Here is a 21391-nt window from a genome sequence, read left to right as displayed (position 1 = left end):
ATAATATTACCATTATTACACTTTCAGTGCACATCAGACAATTAAAAAATGCAAATTATGCCTAATTGTTGCTGCTAATGTAATCATATGTTTGTCTTTTTTAACTAAATAATAATTTTCTCTAAAGATTTAATAAGAAATATAAATCATAAACAAAGGACATCTGTTTATTCAGATTCTACATGAATTTACCAGAATTTCTCTGACATGGGAAATTGTATTTTTTGTCAAAGCCTTAATTAACTAATCATCAGTTTTTTCACCAATTTTTTATTTATATCTTTTCCCCTAACGCACTCATTTCAGAGAATCACGTGTAAGCCTTAACATGTGCAGATGTGAACGTTTACACAACTTTTAACAGTGCTCTTTTATCTAAGATTCAGATACGAATCACAATAAAGTTCAGGTAAAAGGGGAGAAATCTAGTTGTCTATTTAAGAATCACCAACAAAGTTCTCTTTAGTTTTTACTCTGATGAAGGAAACGTGCCTAGATTAAACACAGCTCACTGCCGCCATCTGCTGTTTAACATGGGAACTGACCAGCTAAAAAGAAACTGAGAGAGAGAGAGAGAGAGAGAGAGAGAGAGAGAGAGAGAGAGAGAGAGAAAGAAAGAGAGAGTAAAAATAAAAAGTTATAAAAAAAAGAAGCAAAAAAAGGTCCGGAACACAGCAAAAGTTCATTAAATTAACCTTTGTAGTTACTGCTGTCCTTTTATTTTATTCTTTTAATTTAGTGCATCTCAAAAACATTTAATATCATTACATGTACTTTATTTTAGTAATTTATTGCTTCAGAGGGAAGCATAAAGTGCTGTAAGATTTTCCGGAAAAACACTGCACTGACTTTGGACTTAATATAACACAATGGACCAACACCAGGAGATGACATGACTCTCTAAATCATCATTAACCATCAGTAAGATTTACATTTCATTTGTAAATCAAGCAATCAGTGTCTGAAGGAAGAGTTAGAATGTCATTGAAAAGTTTAAAATGTGAAACTCATATATTATTTTGATATATTACACACAGAGTGATCTATTTTAAGTGTTTATTTATCTTATTGTGGATGATTATGGCTTACACCCAATGACAAAAAATAAAAATCTGCATCTCTATAAAAGTTGTTAGCAGAGGGAAGCATGAAGTGCTGTAAGATTTTGTGGGAAAACAAAACGGCACTGACTTTAGACTTGATAATAAAACACAGTGGACCAGCACCAGCAGATGACATGTCTCTCCAAACCATCACTGATTGTGGAAAATACTTGATTTACACTGATTTATAAATACTTTTAAAGTAAAAATAGTTACTTTTTGTACTTTTGTGATTATCAGACCTCAAGCAGTTTGGACTGTGTGTCTCTCCACTCTTCCTCCAGACTCTGGTCCCTTGATTTTCAAATAAAATGCAAAATTAACTGATGATCAGTGTTGGTTTAGAGAGTTATGTCATCTGCTGGTGCTGTATCAAGTCAGTGTTTTCCAAAGAAATCAGCACTGATGTGGATTTCATTTCTGCCCACAGGCAGTGTGTAACAATTGTACCAATTGGTCTTATAATATTCTAATTTTCTGAGGGCGGATAATATGACCACACACTGTTATATGTTATATTATCAGGATTAAAGAAAACACAGATCTGTTTCAGATTCACTGTTTATCATATTTAATGACATCGTGGGAGTGCTGTGTCCATTTTGCTTAGGGGCCTTGAAACGACCCTGTTTATAAGATGACTGCGCTCCTACTGTTGTGCAAACGTTTTACTTTTGTAAGTGTAAACCATGTGGCCTACCATTAAGCTTTTAATAAGAAGTATGTAAGTGCAAATAAATTAATCAGAATTAGATTGGCAAAATTTCATTATATTTATATTAGTGGTGTAAGTCACTTACAATGAATTGTATTAATATTCACAATAATAAAATCTTACATTTTCTTTTAAATGTTTGTATATTCCTGCATATTTTAGATGGTTCAGTAATAATAGTGTGGTGGGGTTCAGGTCTGGCAGACTAGAGCCTTATTGTTGTATTATTATATCTCAGGGAAGTTTTGTTGTTTTTTTATGGAGCCCCTAATGGGACATGCTTTATTTTTACGTAAAAAAGTGGTAAGCACAGAAAAACTAATGAGGGAACTTTTTTTTTTTTTCTTCCTGTGTTCTTCAGAAGAACCATCTGATGTAACTTCCTGTTGTAGATGTGTTTTTTTAGATAACAGGTAACAGGAATGAGTGAAAACCCAAAACCCGAAACTTAAATATTATGGATTTATAATATTTATAATAACATAAAAAATATGGGATTTGGACTGACACAACAATGCAGAAAAATACATCTCTAAAGGATTTTAATAATTATATTTCATGGTAAAGTTTAAAGTTGAGTGGGGACAAATGCTATTTTTTCTAAGTAGTTATTTGTTCTAAGTAGTTGTTTTTAGTGTTTTAAATTACCTATCTTACTTTAGCAATTAGGTCGATGTTCAAGACACTATGCTTTAATGATAAAATGTATTTTTAAATTATTTTGTGTGCACATTTATACATGCAATTTCTTGGGGACAGAAATTACACCCATTCGCTGGAATGGCCCTTAAAGAACACTTCAACTTCTACTGAAGTCATTTTTTTTTATAGGGAACTTTTACTTACGTCTGGGTTTTTTAGTACTTTATATCTGTTAGTCAGAATTGGGACGCAGCCCGTGTTTATTTGATGATCTGCCCCTTTAAGGCTCCGCGCGCTCCTTCCCTTTAAATACTCCGTTATCTCCTGTCGGCTCACGCGATGACGCTGCTGGCGGCCACGTCACCCACCGACCTCAGACCAGCACAGCTGTGCGCGAGCGCGGAGATCAAACGCGGTGCAGCAGCGGAACGGGCACGGCCGGTATTGTGGACACGCACTGCACGCGCGCGCGCGTTCCCGCAGCTTCCCAGGTGACGCGGCACTGTAGCGAAGAGGAAAGACAGTTAGTTGCTTCTAATAATAAAAGCAGCAGCGCGAGACCTGCGGGTGGGGGCGCGCGCTCGAGCGAAACAGGACGGGACAGGACAGGAGCTGCAGAGAAGAGCTGAAAAGCTGAACCCGGACACGGCACGAGCTGCGGGAGAAGTTATCTATCATCAAAAGCTGAACGCGGCTCGAGGAGCTGAAGAACATCAAAGCGTCTCAGCGCGTCTCGTGCTTCTTTAGTAATTTTTGCCAGGATGAACGTGTTTCGGCTGTGTGGTGACGTGTCGCATCTCGTGGCGATTATCCTCCTCTTCTTGAAGATATGGAGGTCCAAGTCGTGCGCAGGTAAGCCTCGTGCTCGCGCACGAGCCTTGGGAAGTTGCGGTGGTGTTACTAATATGCTCTTATTTTTCAGTACCTAAATATAGATAAATCAGTTAGGCTGGTGTCTCGAGCTCAGACTGATGGATGTCAACAGCAACAACAATAATAACATCAACTATAATAATAAGAACAACAATAACAGTGTTAATAATAATGGAATAATTCAGTTTTTTCTGCATAATTGGCATGCCTGCGCATTCAAGCACAGGCAGAGATGGGTCAGATGCGCGAGGCAGCTGTACGTGCATTATTATTGGATGTTAGCTGCTGCTGTGTTATTGGCTGTGCAGGTTTTGGGTGGGTATTACGTGGCAGTAGGTGCTGCAGTTGCAGCGCGAGCCACTAGGGGCATTAAATAGAATTAAATAGATTTTAAAATGTGTCAAAAGTAATTACATTTATTACTCTGTTGGTAAAAAAAATATATACTATGGTTTAAAATACTTCTATAGAGGTTAAAGTATCCACTCAAGCTTTTTACTCAAGTAAAAAGTGTATAAGTACTGTTTTCAAAACAGTAAAAGTAATGCAAGAGGAAAATACCATTAAGAAAAAAAGCTTAGGCACATATTGCTAAATGCCTTAATGACTTAAAAGTTATATTAAAATGTTAATGTTGATAATTTTGGGATGCACTAGGCTCCCTGTTTCAGCTGCATATACTCAATAAAAAAATAATGTATTTTAGTAGAATGTAAATATATTAAAAGAAGCTTAGTTGGACGTTTGTCTGGAGTTCTCTTGAGGCTCTGGCCGGATCATCTTTATACTAGGCAACCTACGTCTGCTTTGTTCTTGCAGGAGTGGGGGCGTGATGTGTGCAGGTGTGATGGATTGTATAAACCAATAGGGAGTCAGAATTAAATATGTTTTTACTTCTCATCCAACCACAATCCGATGAACTCTATCTGGATGGAGAGATTTATCTGGATAAGCGTTTATTGAGCAATGAAAAGCCAGAATGAATTTGTTATATAACACCTTTGGTTAGATTACATATGGATTGACAAGTCTGTGTGTGTGTTTGTGTGTGTGTGCAGGTATTTCAGGAAAATCTCAGGTGCTGTTTGCTGTGGTGTTCACCACACGGTATCTTGACCTGTTCACTGGCTTCATCTCCATCTACAACACGGTTATGAAGGTAGGCAAACACACACACAAACACACACACACACACACACACACACACAGCCAGGTCAGATCAGTTCTAGCTGGGACCCAGTTGCCCTTCCAAATGGACTCCATCACTACAGCCCACCTTAATCTCACACAGGTCCTATCTAGTTCCCATGTGCAGCATACAACTAAATTGGGCCCATGTTTAAACTCCTGTCTCATTACTGATCCTGATGGGGCTCATCACTGACATCCTTAATAGGGATGGGAATCACAGGGCATCTCATGATATAATATTATCATGATATGTTGCCCACTGTACTAATAATATCCCAATAATATCCCAAAATACTGAAGAGGACAAAATACTCCTTAATAAGCAAATATAGATTATGGATCTTTTGGTGTCAGTTTCACAGGATTTAACACCACAGGTTTAGCCTATTAATTTGATAAGACTGATCATGTGGAGTATTATTATGATCACGATCAAGCATTATATCACGATCCTGATCATGTGTAGTATTATTATTTGATTAGCGTGATTATCTAAAGTAATGAAGCTGCAACTTTAATAAGGAAAATTGGGGGCAAGCCTTAGGGAGTTTAGAGCGTCATTGTTTTAACATCTGATTTGATATTAATTAAGCCTTATATTAGTATGTCAAACATTTTGATTAAAGTTAATATTATAACTTTTTTAATATTAACATTTTTATATTCTTAAATAGTTTAATCCTTGATTGATGGAGTTTGTAGATTTCATAATATGACAAATTAAAAGGATTTATAACAGAGCAACAAGAAAATCATTTTTTTTCCATGCAACTGTAATATTTTATTTTAATAAGTAATATATTCACAGCTATTAACATTAAGGAGTAGTTACATTCATTTTATATTACATTTGGTTACATTTTGTTTCATTTAAGTTACATCTGGCCCTTTGAGGATGGCCATTATGCCGATGTGGCCCCTGCCATAGAGTATGCGGCTCATGTAGACTCCAATGCAGATGCATACACTGGCCTTTAGAGCATTGCCAGTGTACACTATATTGCCAGAAGTATTCTATTACCCATACAAATCATTGAACTCCAATCACTTCCATGACCAAGCACCTAGGCATGCAGACTGCTTCTGCAAACATTAGAAAAAGAATGGGTCGCTCTCAAGAGCTCAGTGAAACTTCCCCACTACTAACTATTCCACAGTCAACTGTCAGTGATGTTATAACACAGTGAAACCGACTAAGAAGGTCAGAGCAGAGTCAGCGGATGCTGAGGAGCATAGTGCAAAGTGGTCTCCAACTTCAAACTTTTATCACTACAGACCACCAAACTTAATGTAGGTTAGATTAACTCAGACCCATGTAGAAGAACATTCCATGAAGTGTTGAGAGCTTCATAGAATGGGTTTCTCTGGCAGAGCAGCTGCATCCAGGCCTTACATCACCAAACGCAATGCAGACGAGCAGATACTTTTGGAGATATAGTGCATTTATGTTTGTTAAAGCATATTCATACTATATGTTGATCATCTATCTCTCTTTTTCCCCACTCATAGGTTGTCTTCCTGGTGTTGGCATACGCTACAGTTTATCTAATTTACTTGCGCTTTAGAAACTCATACGACTCAGAGAATGATTCATTTCGGGTGGAGTTCCTGCTAGTTCCAGTGGCTGGACTGTCCTTCCTGGAAAACTACGCCTTCACCCCACTGGAGGTAACACACCCACACAAACACAGCACCCCCCTTACTGACACAGATGTGCAAATATACACAAACACACAGATTTTCTAGACCCTGAAGAGCTGTACTTCCAATAGAGTAAGATATTTTGGCATGGGTTAGTGGGGTATAACGCTCCCAGCATTAAGTTCTGCCCAATACTTTTAAATGGGATGAGGTGGGGGAGTTGGGGATGAGCTGGGGTGGGTGGTAACATCCTAACCTCCTAAAGCTCATAATGCAATTAAATTCTTACACCAGTGATCCAAAATCTAGGATACATTATTTTTTTATATTTCTGATTTCAGAAGAAACAGCCAATGAGAAGGTGTCCGTATACGTTTGGCTATATAGAGTGTAATTTAGTATTTATACAATGGAGTATAATTAAAATATTTTTTTTCCCCAAAAAACATCAGTGCGCTGTATAATCTGGTGTGCCTATGAATAATTTTTACCATTCAGGTTGTAATGAGCAATTTAAAACCATTTAACTAAAGTGCAGCGTTAAACAGAAGTTTCAGTTAAGCTTCTTCAGTGCTGAGGCTGAGTGCAGTAGTATTAGCATTAGCCGCTAACCAAAGCGCTAGCTCTTTTGCCAGTCAGAGTTCAGTATTATCGGAATGTAGTCTGCATGTTTTCCGTGTTAAAACAAGTTATGTGGCACAAACCGCTAGCTGATAGCACGCTCGGTTACCGGAACACTCAGGGTTTCTCAGTGTAGCGCTGTCAGGCAGTATTTAGAAGTGCTAACTGGTGCTAACCGTATCTAGCGCTGATGCTAACTGTGCTAAAATATTGGAAATCTAAGGTTGTTGTAAGTAAACAGTCGAAAAAATTATTTGTGCATGAAAGTAAACCAGAAAATAGACGTGCATAAATAGTGCACCTCATAATATGGTGCGCCTTATAGTCCATAAAATACGGTAAATAATATAGTATGTTAATGTTGTAGGGTTATTTACCACAGCATGACTTAGATAAAACTCGGATGTGAGAAATCCCACAACATGAAAAGTTGACCAATGAGTCAGAGCTTAATATTTACAATATATTAAAGTTTACTGGAAAAATAGTTTCAGCATTACAGATATATATAAAAGGAACAAAATCTATTAAATATATATTAGAAAAGAGTAAAAGTACATCAACGAGTCAACACATAGTGTAATAAAATCTTGACAGAGATTTAAGAGAAAGGGATAGAGAAAGAGAGAGAGAGAGAAAGAAACTAAAGCCAGTCAAGGGAAAAAAAGGACCCTTCAGACTTCATCCAAGCAGTTATACATTTACGCAAATTACATGTGATTGGACAGAATTTATCAATGTGGTAACGTCAGTTAACAGTTTGTTGTCGAGTTCCAATGATGTGATCAGCTCCAGCCTGTCTGAGCAACAGGTTCTTATCATGGTGTTGTTCAGCTCTGTGTCCTTCATGAACACAGCAGACAGTCCTTAAGTGTCCTAAAGTCTGTGAGAAGAGGAAACAGAGGGAAAGAGTGGACGGAAAGGTCTTCTGGCCTGTGTACATCTTTACGGCATGTAGAACAGGCATGCGCTGGCTATCTGAGGAGAGGTTCCCAGCACTTCACTCAGATAGCTTGTTGTCTCCTAGTTCATATGCCCTGGTCCCAGAACAGCAGAACAGCAGTGAAGCTTCTCTGCCGCTCAGGGTCACGATCTCCTCACAGCTCTCATTGTTGATGAAAACACTCTGACCTTCCTGATTCCTGAAAAAGTACAAACAACCTCCAAAGCCTTGGTCATTGTGACAGTTAAAAAGAGAGCTAAAATCATAAGGTTATTAAGTTAATTATTAAGTGAACAGTAAAAATAATAACTGTATATACATGTATAAAACAATTAAGAATAAGAGTGTGAAGGTGTGGTTATCTCCAATCACACCCTTCAATGCTGTAATTATTATTTTAATAAAAGTAACAATAAAACATTAATGAAGTGGATGATTTTATAGTGATTAGTGTTAGCATAAATGTATTTTACACAAATAATGAGTCAGCTAGCTAATTGAAAAAGTAAATTAAAAAGCATTAATAAAGTGATTGTTTGCACTATGGCTAGCCTGTGTTAGCCTTATTTAACCCTAATAGCTGAGGTTATTATGCATTAGCCTTATTTTACCTTGTTAGCTAAAGTTATCCAGTGTTAATTAACTTGATTTAACTGTGTTACCTAAGGTTAACCAGAATTAACCCTGTTAATTTATGCTAGTCAATATTAGCCTGCTTTAATCCTGTTAGCTGAGTTTAGCCTGTGTTAGCCCTTATTTCATCTTGATAGCTGAGGTTAGCCTATGTTAGCTTTAGCAAAGTTTGGCCTGTGTTAGCCTTATTTAGCCCTGTTAATTAAGGTTGGCCTGTGTATTAAAACGTAACCCTTTTAGCTGAGACTAGCCTGTGTTAGCCTGATTTAGCCCTGTTAACTAAAGACTGCACAGGTCTTGACTGATTGGTAAAGGTTTAGTAGTTTGTCAGATCTGCTGAAGCTAAAACTCCTTCTTCTGTGTGTGTGTGTGTGTGTGTGTAGATTCTCTGGACCTTCTCCATCTACTTGGAGTCAGTGGCGATCCTGCCCCAGTTGTTTATGATCACTAAGACAGGGGAGGCGGAGTCTATCACCACACACTATCTGTTCTTCCTGGGGCTCTACCGCGCCCTCTACCTGGCCAACTGGGTGTGGCGCTACCACACCGAGAGCTTCTTCGACCAGATTGCTGTCGTCTCCGGGGTGGTCCAGACCATCTTCTACTGCGACTTCTTCTACCTGTACTTCACCAGAGGTGAGTCAGACACGCACAGACCCTCACTGCCACTCACACGTTTAGGCTTAGGGTACCTTCTGATTGGGTGGGACTAAAATGCAGTAGAATGAAGGGTTGAAGCTAAACTGCTGTAGGATAAGTAGGTGGAGCTAAACTGCAGTAGACTTAAGGGGTGGTTCTAAACTGCTGTAGACTTAAGGGGTGGGGCTTAACTGCTTTAGGCTGAAGGGGTGGAGCTAAACTGCTGTAACATGAATCTGTGGGGCTAAACTCCTGTTGACCTAAGGGGTGGGCCTAAACCTCTGTAGGCTAAATAGATATGGTGTTAATTGCTGTAGGCTGAATGGCTGGAGTTTAAATGATATAGTCTGAAGGGGTGGGGCTAAACTGCTGTAGACCGAAGGGGTGGAGCTTAAGTTTTATAGGCTGTTGGGGTCTGGCTTAACAACTGTAGACTGAAGGGGTGGGTCTAAACTGCTGTAGGCTAAGTAAGTGGGGCTACACTGCTGTACGCTGAGTGGCTGGAGCTTAAATTCCATAGGCTGAAGGGGTGGGGCTTAACTGCTGTAGACTGAAAGGGTGGGGCTAAACTGCTGTAGACTGAAGGGGTGGAGCTTAAGTTTTATAGGCTGTTGGGGTCTGGCTTAACAACTGTAGACTGAAGGGGTGGGTCTAAACTGCTGTACGCTGAGTGGCTGGAGCTTAAATTCCATAGGCTGAAGGGGTGGGGCTTAACTGCTGTAGACTGAAAGGGTGGGGCTAAACTGCTGTAGACTGAAGGGGTGGGGCTTAACTGCTTTAGGCTGAAGGGGTGGGCCTAAACTTCTGTTAGCTAAGTAGGTGGGGCTAAACAGCTGTAGGCTAAATAGGTCGGGGTAAACTGCTGTAGGCTGAATGGATGTTGCTCAAAGGCTATAGGCTGAATAGGTGAGGCGAAATTACTGTAGGCTAAAGGGGTGGGGCCAAATGACTAATTTGCTAACTTGGTTTAAAATAAATAAGCAGGACTAGGTGTCACAGTAAAAACTGATTTAATGAATCTCTCTTTCTCTTTCTCTTTTTCCCTTTCTTCACAGTGCTCAGAGGAAGCGGGAAGATGTCTCTGCCAATGCCAGTTTGAATGACACTCCTGGTCACACCCTTTTCCCTTTCCAAGCCACTTTCCTAATCCCAATTTCTGCATCCTCTGGCCTAAAGCAATCACATTTCCTTTTTAAAGAAGAACTACAAATCCCTGCTGCCCCAGCTAATGGAACAACAGACTGCTAATGTGGCTAACTGAATGAAAGCTGGTAGACAACAGTTGGCTATGGCATGGCTATTAGCTTTCTTTTATAGCGCTGTTAGCAGTTGCTGCACTGTTCCTTTAGTCAGAGCCTATTGGGCGTTCGGGGTGAGGGTGATGAAGTGCCTTACTGTATAGCATTTATAAACGCTTTATTACTCCTTAGGTACACGACACCAAGTACTGTCTTCCGCCACATTTCAGAAAGATGAGTGTGCATGTCTTCTTTAGCATGAGTGTGTGTAAGTGTGTGTGTGAGACAGAGAGAGAGAGAGAGAGAGAGAGAGAGAGTGTGAGTGAGTGTATGTACGTGAAATGCATTTCAAAGGGATGTTTTGAACAGGTACTTTAGAAGCCGTCTGTGGGTACAATAAAGGGAGAATTTTTTTAAATCATTTTTATGCAGCTTTCTTTGGTATGTATGTTTCTGTAATTGTGTCCAGGGCTGGGTCTGGTCTGATCAGTGACTCGACCGCTCCTGAAATCTCTGAGCTGAACAGTTTAGTTTTATTCTGTGTTTATACTTTTGCCAACCCAAAAATGTAACTATGTGTCCTGTGACACAGACAGCAACAGCTGTGATTGGTCTGCTGAGCCCAGAGGTATAAACCAGCGTTTACACAATTGGAGAAAAAACCTACAGCCCTGTTGGAAGACGATTAAACTAAATGACTGAGATGGGAGTGGCTACTCGATTTATGCACTACCATAACCTCCAAAACCACATAGTAATAAAGAACTTTGTTTGTTGGCAGCATGTGTGTTTGTTGGAGCAGATAAAACAGAAAAGTGTGTGTTTGTGTGGGAGTGTGTAAAAGCCAAAATGAAACACTACACATCCCCTCCAACACACACATGCACACACTGAGTAGACAGTGTTAACTCATTAAAATGATGAAATTCGGAGTGGATTAGTTCTGATTTGCTCTTCTGTACTGAGTGTTTTGTAAAATGAGTGTTTTGTCAATAAAGGATAAAATTATATCTTATCTAATCATTGTGTGTTTGTGTGTGGGTGTGTGTGTAGTCTGGGTGTGTCACAGTTTGCCATGTATACAGTCTGTGCTTAGTGTTTCTGTTTATTCTGTTCATTGAGAACAAATTAAGAACTGAACTAAAACTAATATATATATATATATATATATATATATATATATATATATATATATATATATATATATATATATATATATAAAGAAAAAAAAAATATATATAGTACCACACACAACACAGAAATTCTAATTAAATACAATGGCACTTTTAATCAGTTAAACACATAGTTATGAGTACGTTCTGAGATAGAACACATTTTCACAGATCCAGTACAGAGACACACAGATATCAGTCAGGATCAGCACATTAATACAGGAGCAGTTAGTGCTGGGTGTTACTGGATTGTATTAGTTGTACAGGATTCACACTTAAAAATATATAGTCCTGTACATATTAAACAGCTTCTCTGTTTCTTACTCCGTTACTCAAGTCAATCCAATTTACTTCAATTCACTTTTAATTCCAATTTGATTTATTGGCATTCTCATATTGTGTTTCGGTGTCACCAAACAATTTATTTTAAATAAATAATTAAATAAATAAATATTGGATAAATATTTGATCATTTAACACACACACATTTGTACAGTTCACTAGGGTAACATTCAGTCCTGCATATATTTTGATTGTATTTTTACTGTTTGATTATCTATATACATTATATCTATGCTGTCTGAGTACCTGTGTAGTTTTATTAATAAAAACACTGTTGACTAGGGGTGGGACAGTATATCAATACCATGATATATCGTATTGTTTCAATCATGGGTAACGTGAAGCAATAATATTGATTTGCAATTCCTATCCCTAGTGCTGGCATAATGTTATGACTGCACTAACCAACTGCCTTCCCTACCTAACACTCCACCTCCCCTACCTCACACTCCATCTCCTCTGCTTTCCATACCTCACACTCCACCTCCCCTACCTGACACTCCACCTCCTCTGCTTTCCCTACCTCACACTCCACCTCCCATGCTCTCCCTGCCTCACACTCCACCTCCCCTACCTCACACTCCACCTCCTCTGCTTTCCCTACCTCACACTCCACCTCCCCTGCCTCACACTCCACCTCTCCTGCTTTCCCTGCTTTACACTCCACCTCCCCTACCTCACACTCCACCTCCTATGCTTTCCCTGCCTCACACTTCACTTTCCCTGCCTCACACTCCACCTTCCCTGCTCTCCCTGCCTCACACTCCACCTCCCCTACCTCACATTCCACCTCCTTTGCTTCCCCTGCCTCACACTCCACCTCTCCTGCTTTCCCTGCTTTACACTCCACCTCCCCTACCTGACACTCCACCTCCTATGCTTTCCCTGCCTCACACTTCACTTTCCCTGCCTCACACTCCACCTCCCCTACCTCACACTCCACCTCCCTTGCCTCCCCTGCCTCACACTCCACCTCCCCTGCCTCACACTCCATCTCCCCTGCCTGCATCACTCTACAGCCAGGCTGTGGTCACACAGTCTGTACTTGTTTAGAATGAGTTTCTGTTTAATATAGAATACATATTACAGATCCAGGGCCACTGTCTAATCTTGCTGTATAGTTCAGTAGCAGTTCTCTCAATGATCCAGATAAGAATTATGTGTCTATTATTTGGTGGAATAGGAATTTGGTGAGCAGGTGTGGTCAGAGCTATATGAGCTGCTGGATTGTAGCCTGTGGGTAAAATCTAACCATGTATTTGTGCAAGCAATTAATGTGACACAGTTATTCATTTTCTCTAAGAATCAGCAACAGTGAGAGACGCACAGTGGGCAAATTCAGTAATGCAAGCAAGTTGAGTTCTGCATAACTTTGTGCAAAATAACAGTAAAACACAATTCCATCCTCTTCCCAGCACTGTGAACTTATAAAACAGTCTTTTTGAAGTGGTTAAAAAGACATCTACATAAACGTCCTTTGAACCACTTAAAAAAAATCTTTTTAACTTTAACTTTATCTCTCTCTCTCTCTCTCTGTCTGTTCAGTGCAGCAGTGTTTTCCTGTGTTTGTACAGCACTTTGCTTCCCTCCCTTACAGCCCCGCCCACCACTTTAGCTGCAGACGTGATTGACAGCGGCGTTGAAGCAAAAGCCGCCACCCTCTGCACCGCCTTCGTTTTCTTTCCTTTCCCCTTCCCTTTCTCCATCACCCCCGAGCTCTCCAGCGCCCCCTTCCCCATCGCCGTCACCAGCTCACACCAAAACTCCCGCTCCGCCCTCTTCCTCGCCTCCTCCTCCTCTCTCTTCCTTTTCTGCTCATCCTCAGGCCCCTCTTCCTCTCCCTCCTTCAGCTCCGCCCTCTTCTCTCCCAGAATCCTCTGCTGCACCAGGTGGATGGCTCTTTCTGCATGCTGCAGCATCTCGCAGGTGTAGAAGCTTCCTCCATTTCTCTCCACCATCTCATCTATCTTCATTAGCAGCTCCACCACCTACAGAACAAACACCAACCCAGATTACTGTAATACATACACTAAACTATATACTGACTCAGATATATACATACTATATAACTCAAATCACTCTAATGCATACATTAAACTATATAACCATGATATACAGTATATGAATGATATACAACTCAAATAAATCTGTTGCATATAATAAATAACGACCACTAAATATACACTGAGGTGGAGGAGCTACAGTCTTTCTTTTGGATGAATACATATTAATAAAACTCCAAATGTAGGTACTGTGATTTACACTGAGGAGCCAAAGCTACAGTCTCTCATTAGGGTTAATATATATTAATAACACTCTAAATGTAGGTACTGTGATATTAAACACTGAGGAGCCAAAGCTACAGTCTCTAATTAGGGTGAATATATATTAATAACACTCTAAATGTATTTACTGTGATATTAAACACTGAGGAGGTGGACCTACAGTCTCTAATTAGGGTCAATATATATATTAATAACACTCTAAATGTAGGTATTGTGATGATATACACTGAAGAGCCAAAGCTACAGTCTTTCATTAGGATTAATATATATTAATAAAACTCTAAATATAGGTATTGTGATGTTATACAATGAGGAGGTGGAGCTACAGTCTCTCATTAGGGTAAAAAATATATATTAATAACACTCTAAATGTAGGTATTGTGATGATATACACTGATGAGGCGGAGCTACTGTCTCTCATTAGGTTAAATAAAAATATATTAATAACACTCTAAATGTAGGTATGGTGATGATATACACTGATGAGGCGGAGCTACAGTCTCTCATTAGGTTAAATAAATATATATTAATAACACTAAATGTAGGTATGGTGATATTAAACACTGAGGAGGTGGAGCTACAGTCTCTCATTAGGTTAAATAAATATATATTAATAACACTCTAAATGTAGGTATGGTGATATTAAACACTAAGGAGGTGGAGCTACAGTCTCTCATTAGGTTAAATAAATATATATTAATAACACTCTAAAGTTAGGTATTGTGATATACACTGAGGAGCCAAAGCTACAGTCTTTCATTAGGATTAATATATATTAATAACACTCTAAATGTAGGTATTGTGATATACACTGAGGAGGAGGAGCTACAGTCTCTCAGTAGCTTGACTATATATTAATAAAACTCTAAATGTAGGAATTGTGATATACACTGAGAATGCAAAGCTACAGTCTCTCATTAGGGTGAATATATATTAATAAAACTCTAAATGTAGGTATTGTGATATACAGGGATCATCTAAATAAATTTTAATATTTTTGAAATGTTACTTTATTTCAGTAATTCAGTTCAAAATGTGAAACTCATATATTATATAGATGTACTACACACAGAGTGATCTATTTTAAGCGTTTATTTATTTTTATTATTGATGATTATGGCTTACAGCCAATGAGTGTACCAGAAAATTAGAATATTATATAAGACCAATTGCTACTTTCTGCAGTGTGGGCAGTGTGCCATGTCCTGCTGGAAAATGAAATCCGCATCTCCATAAAAGTTGTCAGCAGAGGGAAGCATGAAGTGCTGTAAGATTTTGTGGGAAAACACTGCACTGACTTTAGACTTGATAATAAAACACAGTGTATCAACAGCAGCAGATGACATGTCTCTCTAAACCGTCACTGATCATCAGTAAATTTTACATTTCATTTGTAAATCAAGGGAGCAGAGTCTGGAGGAATAGTGGAGAGACACACAGTCCAAACTGCTCAAGGTCTAGTGTGAAGTTACAATCCGTGATGGTTTGGAGAGACATGTCATCTGCTGGTGTTGATTCACTGTGTTTTATCATGTCTAAAGTCAGTGCAGTTTTGTTTTCCTGGAAAATCTTACAGCACTTCATGCTTCCCTCTGCTGACAAATTTTATGGAGATGCGGATTTCATTTTCCAGCAGGACTAAGCAAACTGCCCACACTGCCAAAAGTATCAATTGGTCTTACATAATATTCTAATTTTCTGAGACAGTGATTTTTGGGTTTTCATTGTCTGTAAGCCAAAATCACCAACAATAAAAAAATAAACGCTTTAAATAGATCACTCTGTGTGTAATACATCTATATAATATATGAGTTCCACATTTTGAACTGAATTACTGAAATAATGTAACTTTTCAAAGATATTCTTATTTTTTGAGATGGCCCTGTACACTGAGGAGGTGGAGCTACAGTATCTCATTAGGGTGAATATATATTAATACAACTCTAAATGTATTTATTGTGGTATACACTGATATAACAGTATCTTGTTAGGATAAGGGTGATTAGTGTTCACCTGCTCGCGCTCCTGGCTGCTCTTGGTGTTGTCCAGTGCGTGAAAGCCGCCCTCACACTTCATGGTAAACTCCCAGAGTTCCTCGCTCTCGCGCAGGAAGGTCTCGGCAGGTTTTCCTCCCAGCTGGTCGGCCCAGGTGAGGATGAGGAGTGTGTGTTTTAGAGCCCGGGGGCCGAACACAGCGCTGAGCCAGTCCAGAGCGTCCCGCTGCTCTGAGGTCAGCCTGCCTGGCTGCAGGACCAACAGGAAGGCGTGAGGACCGGGAGCGGAGAGAATCACACAGCGGCCCACCTCCACACACACCTCCTGCGCAGACAGACTGGTGTCGAAGAAGCCTGGGGTGTCGATCACCTGCACAAAATCATTATGGTTATCTTTAACTAATTGTTAATGACAGGAGTACCGTTCATAACATGCTAATAGGGTTCATTACCATAGAATACCAAGTTTTATTTAATTTGAAAATGTATTTATTTATGAAAAGTTCCACATGTGGTTTAAAGATGTCACAAAAAACATTTATATCTTTTCTCCTGTTTAGCAGAAGTTTAGCCCTGCCTATTCATGCTGCTACAAGGAGCATTTCAGCGTGGATTGCTATCTAAATCAGACACAATATATGTCACAATGTTTTCAAAAAGGAGCAACCACATTCCACATTATTTTTTTCTTCAAATTGTCATTTTTTACACAATATTGCCAAAAGTATTCGCTCATCCATCCAAATCAATGAACTGCGCTGTATCCCACCAAATTGTCTCTAACGCCTTAAAATGCCTTATCCCATATACAGGCTACAGATGATACAAATCCTGTTTTCTTTGTTGTAAAATAGGTTATTAACATTCTGGAATCTTTGAGGGTTTGGGAGACTTACTTTAAGACGCTGCCTGTTCACTCTCTATTCCACTTAATAATTCCAGATCAATCAATAACAGGAATTAAACCCAAATTCTGCAGGTTTGAAATAGACATAAATACTAGACAACTGTAAGAAAACAAAAAAGGTTTGGAGGACATGAAATGTTTAATTTGTATTCAGGAAAATACTGATTTTAAAATAAATAGGAAATAGGAAAGTACCAATTTTATGATTGTTACTATTTGTTCATTATATTTTTAAAGTTGCAGATTTTATTCTATTACAATCACAATTAGAATTTGTAGTAACATTTATTATCAAATATGAAACCTTTTTATGTAATGCTTGAATAGAAATCTTCAAGATTTAGGTGTGTAAAATCAGGTAGAAAATTGAGAAAAATGCTGGCAAGGTCACCTTTGGGACTCCTACTACTGTCTAGTAGGAGTGGTGTTGAAGGCACTCTTGATCTAGTAGGCACTTGTACAAAAGTTTGCAGCCAATAGGACACTTTGTCTCTTTTTTCCACTATAGAGGGCACTTTAGTGTCGCATTCTCTGAGGCACCAGGGAGGGCGGTTGCCACCCCTGCCCCCCTTAAGTCCTCCTGTGCTCAGACAGGAAATGACTGGTATACTTGGGTCATGGTTCTCTAGGTCAGTACCTGCACTGTCCGTCCCTCCACTGTGGCACAGGCGGTCTCACACTGCTGAGTGACCGATAGTGGAGAGACATCTGTCTGAAACGCAGAGACCCCCAGGATAGTGTTCCCAGTGGAGCTTTTACCACAACCCGTCCGGCCGAGCAGGACCACCCGCAAGTCTGCAGCACACACACTCTCTGCTGAGGAGAACACACCACCACACAACACAACACAAGCACACTGTTCCATATGACTTTCACACAAAATACCACATTTAGAGCAGATAAAAAAACAGAAATCCATTGGCATCGTGCCTAAAACACTGGAGAGAGTATTCTAGTGCGCATCCTCCTCCCCAAATGCAAAGGTAGTGAGGGTTGCCAGGTTGAGGGTTGCTAAACTGAGTGAAAACCGAGACAAACTTTTGGTTTCTGGAGTATATTTATGTCACACTGGTCTCTGCCAAGGTAGCAAACAGCTGTAGCCTGTCCAATCCTGTGATGATAACAGTTTACATTAGCTGTCTCTACCTATTAAACACGTTGCCACGATATACTATTTTACTTGGAGCTTTTAAGAGGGATGTTGAGGATGCAGCATGCTGTTTTACTCGCTCCATACCTGGCAACTCAGAATTTAGAAAAAGGATTAGGGAACAGGCGGTGCAGTGGGTGGAAAACACAAAGAGATTTCCACACCATAATAAACAATTCAAAGAAGAATTACTGACTTAAGATCAGATGCTGTCAGGAGATGCCTGAATTTTAAACTAAGCATGTTTTATAATATCTGATATATGATCATGCATCCATCTAATATTATTAGTTAGTGCAGAAAATATCATACAAACTGATTCTTTTTTTTTACTGTAATCAGGATGCTTTTAATCCTGTCTGCTTCTATTTATTCTTTTATTTTATCTATATAAAACTCTAATGTACTGATTATTGCAAGCCAAACAGAAATGATTTAATAAACTTTGGTATAAGTTGAATGAATGCTGATTTATATATATGTAATGGACTTATATAACTGTTCACTCAATAAGATTTTAGAACACCCCTATTGTTTACTAGTCCAGTAGCAGTGCTGAATGACCCAGACAAGCTTATCAGACCTCTAATTCTTCTTCTCACAGCTGAAACTGAGCTAAAGCTGTTGTTGCCATGTGGGTCAGCCAGACTTCTTCCTGTAGCAGTTTTCTCCAGTTTTCAACAGTATTTTAAAGGTATAGGAAACAGTACTCACGGCTCCAAGAAAAGTCTTATTAGTTTTAATAGTTACAGAGTTCTCTGTATCTATTTCTAGTTATCATGATGAAAGTGTGAGTGTGCTGTGTGTGTGTAAATGCTGCAGTAGAGAGTGCAGTAACACTATCTGTTCCAGCACTGCTTTTCTACAGACAAAAGCTTTAAAAATTGGCATTGTTTAAATCCATTTCCAAAGCTCATCTATGTCTATTGCTATTGACCAGCTGTAAGCTGTTAACTTATAAACTTCTTGCTGAAAAAAATAATGTCCTCTTTTTTTTAAACAATATATGAATTTTTAGGGTTTTTTTAAACATATATTTGTACAATACATATTTTTGTTTACATTATACTTGTTCAGGTTGCAGATAATTTTTCGTGGATTTTGTACCTGAAGAGCTTAAATGGCAAAAATAAAAGAAAAAAAATGGGGTGTTCTAAAATTTGTAATGTATATTAAAGCTTATTTGTACTTTAATACTAGTGTATTAAAGTTTATTAAATATTTCCTGTTTGGCTAGCCACATATATTTTATTCTTAATCATCATAATAATAATGATTATAATGATAACACACTCTAATACAACACTATCAACATATAACTCCAGTGACAGACAAATATATGTATTATATATTATAATATTACGTGTATGTTATATAATGAGAATAGACCTACGTGGTCTGCAGAGACCTCGTTCAGACAGAGATGTTATAAATACAGCATATAAGGACTTATATTTTAGAGATGCGCGTGCTGTGAAGAGATAAAGGAGATGCTCCCTGGTGCTGCAGATGGGACAGTCAGAGCGCTCGCGCACGTGTCAGTATGTGTGTGTGCGTGTTCTGCAGTGGTCTATGTCAGAGCGGGTTTACATTCATACCGCATTAAATCTGACTTTAATAACGGTGATGATGATGCTGGATGCAAAGATGAAGAGTGAAGGACTTCGCTCACCTGCGCGCTCCTCTGACGCCATGTTTTCCAACCACCCACCCGAGCCATGCACGAGACAGTGACGTCATCGCGTCGTTTGGAGTCACCCATAATAATAACAATGATAATATTTACAATAATCCTCATAACAACAACAGACGTACAATAAAACATGTACTGAGATGACATAAATACCATAAAATGTGGTAAATAAATATGATTATTATAGAGAAATATATTTACATTGCATAATTATTATTTTTACCAACCCAATACTGAACATTTAACTGGTGTACCTGCACCACGTGTACTGTTAATAAATATAAATGATCAACTAATCTGCACAACAGACATATTTACCTTACCATACTGTACCTCCACACACTGTATACTACTATACAATTACTGCATGACTCAGTGCTTAAGCTGGTTAAACATTGTTCTCTGTCATATAATCTACATTGTAGATTAATATAGAAAAAGAAAGAAAATATGAAAATAATTAAGGGACATATGTTATTATGTAGTAAATAGTAAAAAAAAGTGTTTATCCTCCACAATTCCATGATTTAAACCTGATCAACTGAGATCAACGGAGCCTCAGTGTAAAGAAAAAGCTGCAACTATTGTTCAGCACCTCCAGGAAATTCCAAGAGGTTCCAAGAGATTAAAATTCCAAGAGTGTGAAGATCTGTCCTCAAAGATAAATGTGCTGCTTAGAAGAATCTAAAGTATAAAATACATACTGGTTTGTTTAACACTTTTTATTTACAAAATCATACCCCATGTGTTCCTGTATAGCTTTAATATAGTCTTCAGTATTAAATTTACAGAAAAAAAACACATTCAATGAGAAGACGTACGAGAGGAAAGGTGAATATACTCAAATGTTCATGACTTACTTGGTTGACCAACATCAGCGGCAAGACCTATTTGTTTAACCTGCATGACCAATATTACCAAACATGACTAAATTCTGGTTGAGCCGAAAGCTTAAGATTTTTAAGGCTTTATACTACTGAACACAAATTAGTGATCCAGCAGCTAACATACAGATACACACAAGCACACTATTAATCAAAAAACAAGAAGTAGAATGCAATATTAAATATGTAAAGAGATACTAGAAAGAGTGTAACATACAGGAAGGCTGTCCACCGTTTAACACATTACCTAATTAATCACACAATCTGCTGTGATTATTTACAATCAGAGACTGTAAAAAAAAGATGGACGCCGTGTTGCCGTTTCCATTCATTCAGTGAAAATGAAGCCAAAATCTTCCGCCATGTTGGCGATCCTGAAACCTGAGTCTGCGCAGTAGAGACCAGAGGAAGGAAAAAGACTGTGGAGAGGCAGCCCACCCATTTAAATAACCCTGCCCCTGAGGGCTGCAGAGCGGAGTGGAGTGGAGCTGACGGTCTGTTATTGGTCCCGCCCATAACCAGCCCTTTTACAATAACCACAACTTTTTTGAATAGAGCTGAATAAGGTTTTAGGTGTTTAGCTGGATCGTTTATTTATTTATAATTATAATAAATAGACTGCAATCAGAAATCCCACCTCTGCATTCTAATCCACAGTACAGCTGTATATTTACACATGTAATGTATTTATTGTGTTTGCTGTGTTGTTTTATGTTTTGTGTATT

General features: G+C 38.7%; 3 protein-coding genes across 4 annotated transcripts; 2 read left to right on the top strand and 1 right to left on the bottom strand.

The window, feature by feature from the left end:
* The first annotated feature begins 2811 nt into the window (after positions 1–2811).
* Positions 2812–11254, top strand: kdelr3 (KDEL endoplasmic reticulum protein retention receptor 3). The gene is made up of 5 exons (XM_007238877.4): positions 2812–3312; positions 4392–4492; positions 6034–6192; positions 8746–8998; positions 10057–11254. The coding sequence occupies exons 1-5, from the start codon at positions 3222–3224 to the stop codon at positions 10098–10100; spliced, it is 648 nt and encodes a 215-aa protein (XP_007238939.1). The 5' UTR covers positions 2812–3221; the 3' UTR covers positions 10101–11254.
* A 938-nt stretch (positions 11255–12192) lies between these two features.
* Positions 12193–12853, top strand: LOC111189847 (uncharacterized). Its single transcript, XM_022663541.2, has one exon. The coding sequence runs from the start codon at positions 12294–12296 to the stop codon at positions 12804–12806; it is 513 nt and encodes a 170-aa protein (XP_022519262.2). The 5' UTR covers positions 12193–12293; the 3' UTR covers positions 12807–12853.
* Positions 12754–19929, bottom strand: LOC111188184 (GTPase IMAP family member 7-like). 2 transcript variants are annotated; one of them, XM_049475839.1, is made up of 4 exons: positions 19762–19929; positions 17577–17755; positions 16052–16402; positions 12754–13741 (listed from the first exon to the last, which is right to left on the bottom strand). In XM_049475839.1, the coding sequence occupies exons 1-4, from the start codon at positions 19781–19783 to the stop codon at positions 13295–13297; spliced, it is 999 nt and encodes a 332-aa protein (XP_049331796.1). In that variant the 5' UTR covers positions 19784–19929; the 3' UTR covers positions 12754–13294. The 2 variants fall into 2 exon arrangements, with proteins under 2 accessions (XP_049331796.1, XP_049331797.1); XM_049475840.1 differs by having other exon boundaries at positions 17577–17752.
* Between the last annotated feature and the right edge of the window lie 1462 nt (positions 19930–21391).

The sequence above is a fragment of the Astyanax mexicanus genome, chromosome 3 (assembly GCF_023375975.1).
Source record: "Astyanax mexicanus isolate ESR-SI-001 chromosome 3, AstMex3_surface, whole genome shotgun sequence".
NCBI classification, from domain to species: Eukaryota; Metazoa; Chordata; class Actinopteri; order Characiformes; family Acestrorhamphidae; genus Astyanax; species Astyanax mexicanus.
The sequence above is the reverse complement of the archived record's forward strand: the minus strand, read 5'-3'. Positions and strand labels throughout refer to the sequence as shown.